This window comes from Uloborus diversus, chromosome 7 (assembly GCF_026930045.1).
Source record: "Uloborus diversus isolate 005 chromosome 7, Udiv.v.3.1, whole genome shotgun sequence".
Lineage (NCBI taxonomy): Eukaryota > Metazoa > Arthropoda > Arachnida > Araneae > Uloboridae > Uloborus > Uloborus diversus.
Window position 1 is genome coordinate 106,552,210 of NC_072737.1, and position 15,514 is coordinate 106,567,723.

The window sequence follows — 15,514 nt, forward strand, 5'->3', positions numbered from 1 at the left end:
ATTTTTTAAATTTGAATCAAAATATACCTTTTCCCGAGGAAATTTTGCTAGAGTCTTAAGATTTTTCGAGAAAGTCATATGCTGCAGTAAATAACTCACTATTCGTAATAAAAAATGAATCTATTATTTATTAATGATTTCATTTTAGTTGTTTAATATATACAGAACATTTTAGTACCAGAGAATTGATTATATCAAGTTACGGGAAAATTTTGACAGCCCTTTAACTACTAGTATTTTGCGTCGTATTTCGAGAAATAATTTAGTCTTCATTGTCCGTAGAACATCATTGCGTAATGTTAGTGAACATTTCAAACAACTCTCAACCTCATCTAGAATATTTTGCATCTCTTCCACATAACGCGGATAAGATTAAATGAACCTATATCCGCGGTTTCTAACGTTAAGAGCCATGTCTACTACTGACGAAAATTGTAACACTGAAGTGCAAGTGCGGACTCACAGACTGCTTCTAAGAATACAATGAAATTTAAACCAGACAAACTTGCCTAAAGATACTGATAAGCAAGGGGGGGTGTTCAAGGACACGAAACAAAAAGCTATTGGGAAAAATCATTCAATCGGACTGAAACTGAAATAGAGGTGATCGGATGAACTTTTGAGTGGTCTGTGAGACTGCACCTCCCCTGTTAAGGGTTAAGAAAAATAGGAGCGTTATGTGGCTTGAAAATAGCAAAACACAAGGAAATATTTTAAAAACTAACAGAGAAAGCCGGAATTCCGGCAAAACTCGGAAAAATCCCATCCCTGGATATATTTACTTCCTCCACTTTATACTTTTCTTTCACCCAACATCTTTATGAAAGCCCTGCATCTCAAAATAAGGATGCTTGAATGGAATTTTGACTTTTATAGATATAATATACCACATAAATATTTCCATTTTGTACTTACTCCATTTAAATTAATTTTTTTATTGTTTCATTACAATATGCCAAATTTAATAGACAGAGAAGAAGCTGTTATACTAGTGATAGACAAAGGCTACAGTGAAAGCATTGCGCTCTTATCAAATGCTATATCAAAAGATGACACTAAACCAATTTACTAACCCAGAATATCTAAATTATTCTATCTCAGTCCTAAACAAGTATATAGTAGATGTCATTACTGTGAGTCAAGACAACATGAAATTTACCTAGCCAAAGGCAATAGCTCATACCAAAGTCAAACGGCTACAATCATTCACGTTTTTCTGGGTAAGTTTAGACTGTTCAAAAGTTTGCTAATTAAAAAATATTTGTCTCGCTGCATTCACTTATTGGGATAACAGTGAGACAAAGTTGCTTTTTTTTTATTTGTGTTAAATTATAGCTTTTTCTAGATTCACTTTTTTATTATACCTGTTACAATGACAAATATTGCACCTTTTGAGAGAAATTGATTTTTGGGTGTTTAAATAATAAAATACGTACAGTATAACTTCAATTTAATGATTTCCTAAATTTTAATGATACATTTCACTAGTCCGGATTCAACTACACTAAATGTATATGCATCTCGATTTAAAGATATCCTTGATTTAACGATAACTTTTTTAAGTCCCTTGACAATCATTGCACTCTCATTCAGAGATATAAAATATTTTCCATTCTTTCAAAGTGCAAAAAATTATGAACAATAGCTAAAGCACAGATTTTTTTGAGGAATCACGATTGCTAATTGTTTTCATTTGACCGTCCTTGATGTTTGGTTTCTTTTTCAACCCCACCGTCCTCTACAGGCGCGACTCCTCCCGGTAGCCGCTGCTCCTGGTCGGTGGCGTCCATATCCTACGCACACGCACGTGCCTTTACACACATACACACATACCAGCGTGCATACACACAGGTCTACGCACACACACAAGCCTACACATACACAACTATGCACACGTAACCGCTCAAGAGCAGGGACAGGAACCGTATCTAGAAACAAGCGAATGGGATAGTAACCAATGAGTAGGGTCCTGTCGAAACTTGTGATTGCAAAAAACATAATTTGAATTCAAAATTTCAAAATTCAAATTAATTTTGAAAATTTGAATTTTTTTTTTCACATTTACAGTGCTACAGGCTACGAAATATTGAAAGAATTATCTTTACCTGTTTCTTGTAATTTCTGTAAGGTTGTTGTGGAAGCGTAAAGTTGAGAACACAAATTTTGCAGTAGAGCTTCATTGTTAGCATCAATCTATAGTAAAAACATATAAAACAGAAATTATATTTTCAATAAAAATTTTACAATATACAACTGCCGTTTGGGCATGGCGCTGGAAGTACGGTTCGGAGCGCCCTCAATCAAATGCATGAGTAATCTGTGATTCAGTAAGCTTCCAGTAGGAGAGTGTGTGTTGTAGGATCAAGCGTTTGCTAGTTATAGCGTGACAAAATGAGTGCCGGCATAGAAAGTCCCACGAAAAGTGAGGCTGTAGCATGTTAAAGAATTGTAAAGAGCCACCCAAAACAAACGTAGCAGCCTATTGAGTTCTGAGGTTGTGCTTCTGCACGATAACGCACGCCCTCACACTGCTGTAAGAACGCAAGAACTTTTGAGCAAGTTCAAATGGGATATCTTTCCCCATCCTCCCTATAGCCCAGATTTGGCTCCTGCTGATTACCATCTGTTCACTGCAATGAAGTAGCTTGGGGGACAGCATTTCGCTGACAACGAGGAACTTAAAAGCGCAGTGACATTGTCTTAAATTGCAGGCGGCCGCTTTTTATGCAGATGGAATTGATAAATTGGTAAAACAGTACGACAAGTGCCTAAATAATGGCGGCGACTACGTTGAAAAATAGAGGAGAGTTGTACCTTTGATGTGTAAATAAATGTTTTTCCTCTGTGCTGGTTTGTCTTATTTACAGCGATTCGGAGGTTACTTTCAATTTGCCCTCGTATATTGTCTATACAATTTAGACCGGTAAATGAATCAAACTTTTAAAATGAAGAACAACATCAGTGCAACAGAAATTAAAGATAAAGATTACTTACTTGAATATTTAACAAAGCAGCTAACTGTGACACATTTATGTCTTTATTTTTTTGATATGCTTGTGTAATGGTGTTCAAATTACTTTGGAAATGCACACCAGGACTTGTTGAGTTTTCATTTTCACTCTTAATATCACCTAAACATGAGAAAGCAAATGCATACTTTAAGCAAACAAAATTGAATAATGATTTGTACAATTAAAGATTATCCAGTATATTTTCAATTTAACTATTTCCTCGATTTAATGATACATTTCACTGATCCAGATTGGACTGCATTAATCTCCTTGATCTGCATATATGCTCCTTGATTTAACAATAACTTTTTCCAGTGCCTTGACACTTGTTAAATTGAGGTTATAAAATGGTTGCAAATCAATTTTTTTTTTCCTTGCATCTGTTGTGAGCTTTTTGCTCATAATTGGTCAGCAAATCTGCATTCTAGTTTTGAATAGTGAAAAACCTTCCATGGTTCTATACTGCTCCGGGAAGGTAAATAGCAGATTTTCCTTTTTGCATTATTTATTGACATCAATTTTGCTTAAGCTTTATTGTACAAACTTGCATACTTGGTTTATGCTGAAAATATAGCATGAAAAGAATGCCAAATTCCAACATTTTACTACATTTTATTGGGAATCAAAAACACGTTTCTTTAAATGTCTCAAAAACTCAATTTTTGTAGATACTGCAGTTGATCTGCTCATGGCAATACAAGCCTATGAAAACTCATGTCCTTTTTTAGTAAAAATTTAAAAAAGCTGAAAATTCTCACAGTGTGGAATTTTCTTTAATTTGGATCAATATAATCAATCTAAATATTTACCAGGGAAACTTGAACTGTACTTTCTCTTATAAAATTCTACCTGCATTTAATGCACTTTCTGTAACTCAGCGCCTCATTGATGAGTAGCTACTCAACACATAGTTTAACTGATAGGATGCTAAAATGTCAAGTTAATTTAAATGAGGTACAATATTATTCCAAGTAATAGAAGTGAAAAAAAATTACTTCTAGTTCTACAAGTTTAAAGATTTTTCTTTTTTTACTTTGGTGGGAATAGATTTTTTTCTTTTTCACCCACACACACATTTCCATTAAGTTTCATTTTAATTTTTTAGAAACATTTACTGTCCTTGACTTACTGCAATCTATACCTTTTTTTTCTTTTCTATTTTTAATTTCCTTTATATCTAATGCATAGAAGTATGTATTGGATTTGTGAAAATTGTTGAATTGTGACGGATTTATATGTTTTGGGTTGTGTTACATCCATCTTGAACATTTTTGGAAAATATCTTACTGTCTGTGTGTGACCAGTTTTTAGTAACCGCTCTAGCTTTAAAATTAATGCATGAATAAACTGAAGTTGGTACACCTATGTAAGCATGCCTCAAAGTGAATTGGTGCACATTGGTGTTGGATCCAATTCCTCTAAGAGGATGGAGCAATCAAAACTTTTCTTTGGTATACGTGACCACTACAGTCGAACCTCCTTCATGGAATAGCCAATTTTCCACAAAAAATTATTCTAATAAGTGTTATATTCCATTAAATGGTATTAAAATAATAGACATCAACAGTTTGGTACATTGAAAATGTATTACAGTAAGCAAGATAGTTTTCTCCGATATTCTAATAAGCAGGCTTGACTGTATATCTCAGGAAGTAAGACAGAATCAAACAAAAATTGATCCATAGGTAGACCTCAAAGGATATAAATGTTGATTTGATTTTGGTGCCAATAGCTCAAAGGGGGATGAAGCAATTAGCCGTTTTTGCTTGTTACTGGTGACAGCAACATCTTATAAAAAAAGCAAAAATGCAAAGGTAACCTTAAAGGGTATGGAAGCTTATTCAATTTTGAACCACTGGCTTCAAGGGGGATGGTGTAGTTGGCCAAATTTTGTCAGTCTTGTGACTGCTATATCTCAAGAATCAATGCTATGATTTAGATGGAATTTGGAATAAAAGTGAACATAAACAGAAGCGGGTATCAATTTAATTTTAGTGTCAATCTCTCTAAGGAAGGCTGCTTTTTATCAATGCATACGAAAGTTATCGGCTTAGTTAAATTTACAATGTGAAAGACGAATTTCACGAAAATATTTTCGTTTACAATTGCTCAAGAACAGTTAAAAGTTAAAATATGAGCAAGATTTTAAAATTTTTAAAATTTACTTAGCACTCTGTTCAGCCCAGTTTTGTTTTTGTAAGACTGTGTCGAAAAAAAAAAAAAAAAAACAATGTTTTTGGCCCCATTCTTGCTGTTTCTTATGTAAAATGACTCCCTGAATACAAATATAACAACCATTTTCCCCTATCACAACCCACTTTTTGGAAATGGCATGTTTCAATTGTTTTCAGTTTCTGCCCGTTTCATAGCTGTTATTTTCATTTTGAGGAAAAAGGAGCATTATATTAGCCGTTATCTCTTCTGAAGGGCTAGACAGGCAACACTTCAAAAGCATAAGCATTTGGAGTAAGTTAGGGGACTCGAGTAAAATTTTGTGAAGACAGTGTGAAATTTTCGGAAACTATGAGGAAGCTCGACACCCCCTCACAAAAACTCTTCAAATATGCATACAATAATCATGGAAATCATTGAAAAAAATCTTTTTGAAAGCATTTTTTGAGTAATTTTTCAATTTTAGAATGTGTTGTCAGCTCAAAATTTTCGGATCACAAACACCCCTGGGAAACTCATGGGGGGAGGGGGGGGGTCCCCGTAACATATGGTAACGGTATCAGTAAGACAACACTCTCAGGTAAACTTGATTTTCTGAGCCTTTTAATGTATTTAGACTTTTAAAACTATTCTCACCCCCCCCCCCCCCCCCCAAGCAATTACACTCTTCTTGTATTTGGCTACTTCTGGATCCTCTGAATTAGTTTATTTTATTTTTATTTGCTCAAATTCGAAAAAAGGTCTAACTCCAAGTAACAGACATCGAAAACTCTGATGATTCATAGTAACAGATATGATGAGTAATAGACAAAATACCCTTTTTCTCTTCAAAATGTGAAAAAATTCTTCATTTTTAGAACTTTTTTAATTCAACTGAACATGAAACACCAACTGACCTCATGGTGACTTTTCATAACCTTCCAACACTGCCTTGTAAATAACAACTGGTTCATGAAATTTACACTAATAAAACACTAGATGGTTACAACGTATTCATGGGCCACAGCAACATCAGTTTTACCCCCGCCGAAAAGGCTTATTATTTAAGTCCAAACTTATGACAGCCTGTTTCCAGTGACCTTACCCTATTTCAAAAATACAGTCTCTCTCAATCCTCGTTTATCGCGGTTAATTCATTCCAGACTTTACTGAGATAACTGAATTTTCGTGAAGTACGATTCTGTATTTATAAACCATATGTTTTCCTAATTATAGCGCATAAAACTTACTGACAACAATTTTCTTTTAACATAGTTAGAGCTCCCTAGACATGAAACAGTCCCCTTTGCCACTATTACAATTGTATTACTTAATATATTGCACAAAATATGAGAACAGGAGATATATTAGACGTAATAGATATCATTGTTAATCATTGGAAAATAAACTATACACTCACATGTAATTCTTACACACTACTACAAAAATATGAAAATAGCTCAACTTTTTTGATGAGTTAAAATTGACAGTTAGTAACCCGTACGTACCCCCATTCTTCCTCTTCATTAATTCTCATTACTGGTATTACGTATACAACTTAAAAAACTAGTACATAGATGAACACCATTTACATAAGTATTTATCCCCTAGTAATAATATAGTGATTTATACTTTCCAGTTAGGGTTTAATGGTTAAAATGAGATAGCGATTCCTTACACTTTCTTCGGCAATTCTATACCTCCTCAACTGATACAACTATATAGTCCCTTAGAAGATATTCTTACCTAAAAGACGCTTTGTTATTCTTTTGTAGGAAAAAGTGTACACGAGCGCATAAAAAAGGCTAATTACTATACTTGGAAAAAAAACAGAAAAACCTCGATGTAGTGAAGCCGCAAAAGTCAAAGTGAAGGAAGACTGTAATCTTTTTTTCAAGGGGTTTGTTTTAGTTTTTTGGCAAAAAGTCGGAGTATAGGACTCATTTCTGTGAGCCCCATGTGGGGGGAAAAAATTGTAAATTGCAAAAAAAAATTGGAAGCATTGCATGCTGCATAGTCGGAGTCATCGCAGACCTTCAGTAAATAACCTTCCTGTATTTTCAACTTACATTCAGAAATATCAGTGGCATACTTAGCATGGGCCACACTTAGATGGTAATTTGTGGTGTCATCCCCCACCCCTCTTGTAAAAAAGCAAAAAGAAAATTATATTCTACGTGGTCAAACTTCTGTAAGTCTAAGTTTCAGGAAAAGCGATTAAAAAATTAAAGAGTTATTGAAAATTGGACTTATTGAAAACTAAAGAATAAAACACTACCGCTGAAACGCATCAAATTTTTATCGGGAGAAAAAATTGATACAATAATGTATCAAGGAGATATTATAAAAACTTAACATAATTAACACGTAATACAATTTAACATTTTTATGCTGAAATATAACAATTTTTAATTTTCTGGCCCAAATTCTACCTTGTCTTCATATTCGGAATCCTTTTCGCTATTTTCCCTCAGGCACAATTAAATATTTTTATTACAGTAGGGGTACTCTATGACTAAAACATCCTTCATCAACCGCAATAAAATAATACAATCTGTGTTTGAAAGAATGTTCATTTTCTTTGGTAAAAAGCTCCACTTATTCTGTAAATTTGTTAGAGATTTATTTGATTCACTTTGTCCAGATACCTTTTGATGCAATGGCGCTGTCTTTTTTCTTTTTGGTCATTTGGGGGGGGGGGAAATGATTACGACTTATGGAATTATGTTAACAACGAAAATACGACAATGCTCCTGAAATAAAATTCTGCTTATCGAATACTTCCGGCTCATTGAAAAGAAATCCTTCATCCAGTTAGACGGGAATCATTATTCATTTCAGCTTATTGAAGATTTTGGCTTATTGAAATTTGACTTACTAAAGTTTCACTGTATTTGAAGCTGCGATAGAAATGCCTTTTAAATTTTGTCTAACTTCCAGCTGGCTCATGATCAAATGAAATTATGGAAGACATGAGTCAGGCATCACATCTCTGTATTTAATGATAATACGCAAAAATGTATTTAATGATAATACGCATTTTTGCTTAGATGTGGCATTGCATTTCTTCACTCTCAAAGAATTTGTCCAAAATTCAACAACTGATTGCATTGTTTCACCATATATCTTTCTTTGTTCTAATTATTATTTCCTCATCGACACGTAGTAGATAGCTGGGTACCAAGGTAAAGTCCAAATTTAGTTTACCTCTTATGAATATTAGTTGAAGTGTGTATTGAAATTATTTGGATGCTGAAAGAGTATGTATTAACCAGCATGTTAGTCAAAATAATACAGAACAGCAGCAATGGAACTGAAAAACGTCAAATATAGCCAGTCGTTTTTTTTTTTTTTTTACCACAAAAACGTTGATATAGGTTGGATTGTTGTCCTTGAAAAAGCCAGGTCCATTTGGAATATCCCAACAGCTTTAGTGATTAAGGCTGTTATATTTCACTCAGATGATGGGATGGATCATAGAAATTAACCTACTATCTCTACTATGCTATAACATATTTGTCAACCTTCGAAGAAAAAAAAACAGGAGCTTCCACTAGAGGTATATAGGTGATTCACTAACGACATATCTTCACAACAGAATTAGTAAATTATACTTTTAAATAACATGAATACTAAATTTAAAACGAAATGGGGATTCTTCGCAAATGTAAGCTAATTGGTAGTAGCAAGAAAAATATACTGTAAAGGAAAAACCAAATAATAAAGAGTGAATTTGCTTAAAGTTTCATACATTTCCCAGTCTCTACCAAAAAAGTAGCTACATAGTTTTAATTACCAAAATCTGAAAAAAAAAGAGAAAAAAAATCAACATTTTATAAATAATAAAACATAAAATAAGTAGGTATAGGGTATCATATATGTTAAAATAACTTCAAACTTTCAAAATAGTTAAAATATTTTTAAGATGTAAAAGGATTGAAATCTGCTGCAATTTTTGGCAAAGCACGTGTTTGTTGAACATGCAATGTGGAAAGCTTCCAAAAAATTAATTTTTACTAAATGAGTTATGAATTGGAAAAATTCTTATTCCCTGACATTGGTACACTAGAAAAGAGCGCCATCTATTGAGAAGAAAGTGAAACTTTTTGATGATTGACTGAAAAAACTGCAAAAATGGGAGAAAATCGTAAAAAACGGAAAATTGGGAGATGGAAGCAAAAAACAGGAGTCTCCGGTTAAAAACAGTAGAGCTGGCAAGTATGCTATAAGGAAATTCTTCGGCTTTATACTGTAGGGTAGGGAGTTGGTGAGTATAAATTAGAAGAATGACTATCAATGACAAATCCTATCTTTCTCTTAGTGCTGGTGGTCGTCCATAGCATAAGCATGTGTATGCAGAGATATTGCCGGCAGGTTCAAAGGCGTATATAAGGGAGGGGCTGAGGAGGCTTGGGCCCCCATCTAAAATCTGGAGAAAAAAAGTTAAATAAAAGAAATAATTATTTGGTTTTAGTTTGCTTACAAATAATTTCAAACTCTTAGCCACAAAAAATAAATAATAATATTAACAGGTATAATAATAATTATAATACATTATATCAGGGATTTTCGAACCAGGTGCCGCAGGAAGCGGTGAGGGGTGCCGCAAAGTGTCCATGGTGACAACAATGTGTAATAAAACTTGACTAGGGTGTCTTGAGCAAATTCTAATTCTTCAAAGGGTGCCACAAATCGTTAAAGTTAAGGAACCCTCTGCGTTAGAGGGCACCAGTCAATAGTGTTCAGAAGGGGTCAGGGGATCGGTACCTCTTTTTCAAGATAAGAACATGTCTTGGGAAAGCAAAGTTATTTTTTCAAAAAACAAAAGCAAATAATGAGGGGGGAAATCTCAAGAATTTCAAAAAGAAAACTTTAAATTTAAAATGTTTCACAGATGCATATTTTTGCTTAGCAAATTAAGTTCCCCTCTCTTTCCTTCACTTTATCTCCTCCCCCTTTTTTCTAGTTAATCTGAAAAGAAGCGTCTTCAAAATGTTTCTCTCTTTAACTCTCGTTCCCTGTAAGAAATTTAAAATAAGTTGTAGTTGTTTGGTTGGAGTAATATTGGAAAACTGATGTCCTAAAGACGCATTTATTTAGGCATTTTTCGGATATCAATTTCAAAACATGACTGGAGGACAGTCCTAGAACCACCATTCTTACTACCAAAAACAGTCTCAAATTGTGCCTTTAAGATTTCAATTTTGAAAAATTTCGGAAGGAGAGATCCTTCACCTCTCCTTACCTCTAAACGTCTCCATTCTCTAAAGATAACCTGAAATTGCGTTTTGCCTTTCAGGAGAGGATTCTTGAACTCTTCCTTTCCAAAGATTGCCTAATGTTTAAAAAAAATCTTAATTGCTTTTGAAAAGAGCCATAAAATAAAAAATTTCAAAAATTGCTGACTATTAAACAGGTAATTACGCCCAACACCTCTTATTTCTTTCATCCCCTCCGGTCCCCTTTTTTCTTTTTCCTAGTTGGTCCAAAAATAAAAAAATCTTCAAAATGCTACGCTTCACACAGGTTCAACACACTTCAAACACTTTCAATTGGGGGGGGGGGGGGCACTTTCCCCCCCCCCCAAATTGAAATTTAAAATAGAGAAAAGGTGTGGGTATATTGGTAATATGGGCCCCCTCTAAAAAATAAACATCTATCCGCCACTGGGCAGGTGATTCTTTATAACATATTTTTACCTATATACAATGTGACTGTCATCATTCTGAAAAAGAGGAATCTGAATGAATCAAGTATATGGAGATGCAAAACTTTAAAAAACAAACTTATTTTGAGCTCAGCTGCAGGTGCGACTTTTGTGCTTAGCATGGCAACATTAGCATTTGTTACTGATTGGTACAGTTTAATGCTTGGTGTAAGTCTAGGGAAAGAACTGTTCGGACATATGATAATCTTTATTTTCCCCACAAAGTACTCTAACAGCATGCAGGTATTTTAAAATTTTGCAGACTCAGACATCAAGTGACTCAGGTACCATGTATCAACAAAACATATTGATGATTCTAGTAATGACGTTGCCAAAAAAAAAGTAATTTTATTTCCTGTGAGATACTAGATCTCGCTGCAAAGAGCATGTTTCGAACATATAAAGAGGCATTCAGCCATGGCGGAAAATATTACCTTCAACAGGTGTTTAACTTTTCCGATTTGCAGCACCCATTGAAGATTTAGAATTTTCTCACAGCATCCTTTGCATCTTCCTGTAAAATATTAGGGCACCTAGCTTGGGAACCTTTGACCTAAGCAGTTGATTAGTTCTACATTTATTGCAGACAGACATCAGTAACTTAATAAACTGCATGCACGAGTATTAGTCTGCATAGCTATATTATATCTGATGACATGCAAATAATTATCTTTTATCTGTTGTCCTAAGAGTAGTCTCGTCTCTTTGTTACGTTAGTGGTTGCATTTTGGGCTTTTCCCCACCCTAGCAATCCATGGGACAAAAAAGAACTTTTAGTGTTTGCTTCAGCTAATAGAATAGATACCATTTACTATACAAAAGTACATAATGAAGAACAATACTTACTGCATACGCTAAAAGAAAATAACCGTCAGACAGATTGACTAGGTTGTCGTGCTATTGATCTAAATGACCAACATACATTTCCGAAAGCTATGAAACCTTGAAATATCGAAAGAAATTCCCAGCATTCTGTGTGAGGATTGAGGAGTTACTAAAGGTCAGCTACACAGATGGGTTCCATGATCAATATTAGGAGTGGTGGAATAGAGCGAAATATATGAAAACTGGCAGGGAATAGCCCAATATGCCGCTACTTAAGGGTTATAACACAAGAAAAAAAATGTGTACAATACCAAAAACCCAATTTAGTGCATCCAATTCAAGGGATATTTTATATTTAAATGAATCGGCTTAAACATTGTATAAATCTAAACTTCTTACAAACTATGCTCCACTACAACAATTAGAAACATATTTTGCTGGTTCCCTCTATCTGGTAAGCTAAGTAGCCTCATAATGTGTGTCAAATTATTACTTTTCGAAACATACATACACTGATGAGCCAAAACATTATGATCACTCAGTCAATAACGCGTTGTGCCACCTTTGGCCTGCAAAACGGCTGCGACACGCCTTGGCATGAATACCACAAGCTCTTGGTAGACTTCTGGAGATAGATTGTACCAAATGTTAATGCAGCGGTCACGCAAAGTTGAGATATCTCGCCATGATAGTGTTTCAGCTCTGAACTGCATTTCCGTGAAGTCCCAAATGCACTCCATATGATTTAAATTCGGTGAATTTAGTGGCCAGGGCATTAATTAGAATACTTCATCATGCTGCTGGAACCACTCCAGCTCAATTATAGCCTTGTGACATGGGGCATTGTCCTGCTGAAAGATGCCATTTCCAGTAGGGAAGACCGACGCCATGTACGTGTGCACCTGATATGCCACGATGTTCAGATAATCCACAGCCTTCATGGTATGTTCCACGACAACTAAGGGTACAAGAGCTTGACAGGAAAAACTTCCCCAAATCATAATACCGCCACCACCAGCCTGTTTATGACCAACGGTACAAGACGGAAGCAACTGGTTGCCTGAAAGACGGCGAACTCTGACAGGACTATCCACGTGATGAACAAAAAATTGCGAATCGCCGGACCACTCTCTGTGTTCTCGAGCCCACTGTAGGAACAGTTGGCAATGATCATTGGTCAATGGAGGCACACGAGTGGGACGTTTGCTCTGCAGTCCCATATGCAACAGTGTCCGGTGAACTGTGTGTTTGGAAACACTTTCACTCGCAACTGCATTGCATTCAGCTATCAGTTGATCAACTGTCTCCGATTTTGCTTTACCAAGCGGACTAGTCTCCGACATCCCTTATCTTTGATGACGTGTAGCCATCCAACACCTTTAACCCAACTGTTGGTTTCATCCTCCTTTTCCCACTTTGCATAAATACTAACAATGACAGATCGTGAACAACATGAGAGCCTTGCAGTTTCTGAGATACTCGTTTCGAGTCTTTGGGCCATCACAATCTACCCTCTATCAAATTCGCTGATATTGTTACCCTTTCTTATAATTTGCAAAAGAAAGTGCTCAAAAGAAGTCTGATCTTCTCCAGCCCCAGTTATATATCAACCCCAATTCATCATCTGGTCTCTAAGTCATCCAGACGAATTCTTTGAAAAAGTTAGAGGTGGTCATAATGTTTTGGCTCTTCAGTGTATAGATATGTGCACATAAGCTAACCTAATTATAAAGCGGCCCACTCTTTTTGCGAAAAAACACATGCGTCTGATCATGTTAGTTCCCATGCAGTGCTAAAAGTAGAATTCCTGTGTTACAGACAATTTTTCTATGGGACAGCTGGAGTACAGACGCCTTACATGGCTTTGATTTTGGAACAATGAATATGCTTACAATCAGATAACATTACCACTCTATGCTTCTTTTAAAAGATGGTTCCCTATTTTTACCAAGGTGAGATAATGGTCATCCAAACCAGTACCAGTGTGAAAAAGGAAGACCAATGTAAAACTCCAACTTATTAAATTTAGCCATGTCTGTTAGAAGTTTCATAAAATACTAGAAAATCACCTGTCAAGGTATGACGGGTGAATATTGCTTCTACATTTGAACGAAGCAATTGCCAGTTTGATAATATTTTTATGGTTGAAATTTTAACCTTAACTCCAGCAGATTAACACTAAACTCAAGTAGATAGCCTTCATTGTTGACTACTTTTTCGTTTTGTCATTCTCCTAAAATAGGTCTTACCATTAAAACAGTTAAGTCACCGGATCCAAAGTTACCAGCATTGCCAAAATAAAGCATTTCCCGGCATGTCAAACATTACCAAAAAATGTTACCAAATAATCATGCTATGCCAAGCATTTTATTGTTGATGACATCAGAGAGTTACTTGATCAGTGAATTCGTTATTATATATATGAGGATGCTATTTATCAAATATCAGTGTGTGATTCATTTTAGCAAAAATTTGATGTTATGTTTTAATCTCCTCGTTAATTTTTGATTAACTATTTTATGTTGTAAAAATCAACAAGTACGGCCATTTAATGTATACTGTGAACAAAATGTTATTATGGGCGACAATTGCAACCTAAATTGACTGGCGATCTACTTCCCAAGTTTGGTAAACACTAAGATCTGTTTCAGGGGGGGGGGGGGGCGGGCTAGTGCTCCCCCTTTTGTGCCATTGGTAAAGTCCCATTCAAAACAATGTTTTCCCCTACTGTACTAATTTGTAAAACATTCATACCAAGTTTTATCTGTAAATCCTTAAATAACTTTAGTTGACGTTTTCCAAATGTGACAAAAGACAGAATAAATCTTTTTTTCTTAAATCTTAAAAATTGTGACACTTCCAGCAAATATGAAAATCATGATTAGATGGCAGTGGAGCCACTTTTTTGCCCGACAAAAAACTGAACTCCAGAGTTCAGAATGTTACCAAGGTCAGCTGAAAACCGGTCAAGATCGACCGATTGCCTACCACTGGTTTACGCAATACTGAAATGTCTTAAGTTTAGAAAATAGTATTTTCTGGAAGGCAGATTCTGTTAATTTTGTGTCAGCAAAATGAATTGAAAACTGAATCTCTTAGTTGAAATAAAGAAGACATTTTCAACATTATCTAGCAATATATTACTGTGTATAATCGCTTATAAATTTCCTTCCCCGTTACTTTTAGGTGGAAAATCAGGGAAAAAACGAAAACGCGTGTCAATCTGTTACTTTCTGGGAAAAAGAGAACATCGCAATTTTAGAAAATAATCTTTTTAAAAAGAAGGAAAAGGAAATGAACATTCTTATGATCGAAAAAGCATGTTTTTAAAAACTTTTTTCACGATCACAATTTTTGTAAAGGGTTTGTTGTTGTGGTTATGATTTTTATTAGTTGTTGCTTTTGTTTTAATTAATATCTAGAAAGTTTTGCACTGTAGCCATATTGTATTCATTTTTTAAAAATTAGTATTAATTTCTATGTGACCATCTATGCAAAGACCATGCAAAATAATAGCAAAATGTGTGAGTACTTACTTCTTTAGCGTTTGTTTAAAAAGGCTCCACTAAAATCGAGAAAATGTTCTCGTTTTTTTAGTGTTTTTCTCGAACAATTTTTCTGCGAAAATCTTCGGAAATATAGCCCCACAGATAAGTTGATCCCCTAAACCTAAAAACTACACTCTTTTTGTCGTATCTGGCAGTTTTCCTTAAACATGACTAGAAATAGTCACTTATGGACCAAAACAACTTCGAGTATGAGAACTTTATATTAAGGCAACTATATACAGTGAGTTGAATAACGTATTAAGTAACCGAGA

At 34.9% G+C, this 15,514-nt stretch overlaps 1 protein-coding gene across 1 annotated transcript in view; it reads right to left on the reverse strand.

Annotated features, from left to right (window-relative positions):
- The window catches only part of LOC129226402 (cyclin-dependent kinase 12-like), a 171,092-nt gene that overhangs the window by 66,505 nt on the left and 89,073 nt on the right, over positions 1 to 15,514 (reverse strand). Inside the window, exons 11-12 of the mRNA XM_054861002.1 lie at positions 2,995 to 3,131; positions 2,106 to 2,193 (exon numbers count right to left, since the gene is read on the reverse strand). Coding sequence (XP_054716977.1) covers positions 2,106 to 2,193; positions 2,995 to 3,131 — 225 coding nt within the window. The remainder of the gene's footprint in view (positions 1 to 2,105; positions 2,194 to 2,994; positions 3,132 to 15,514) is intronic.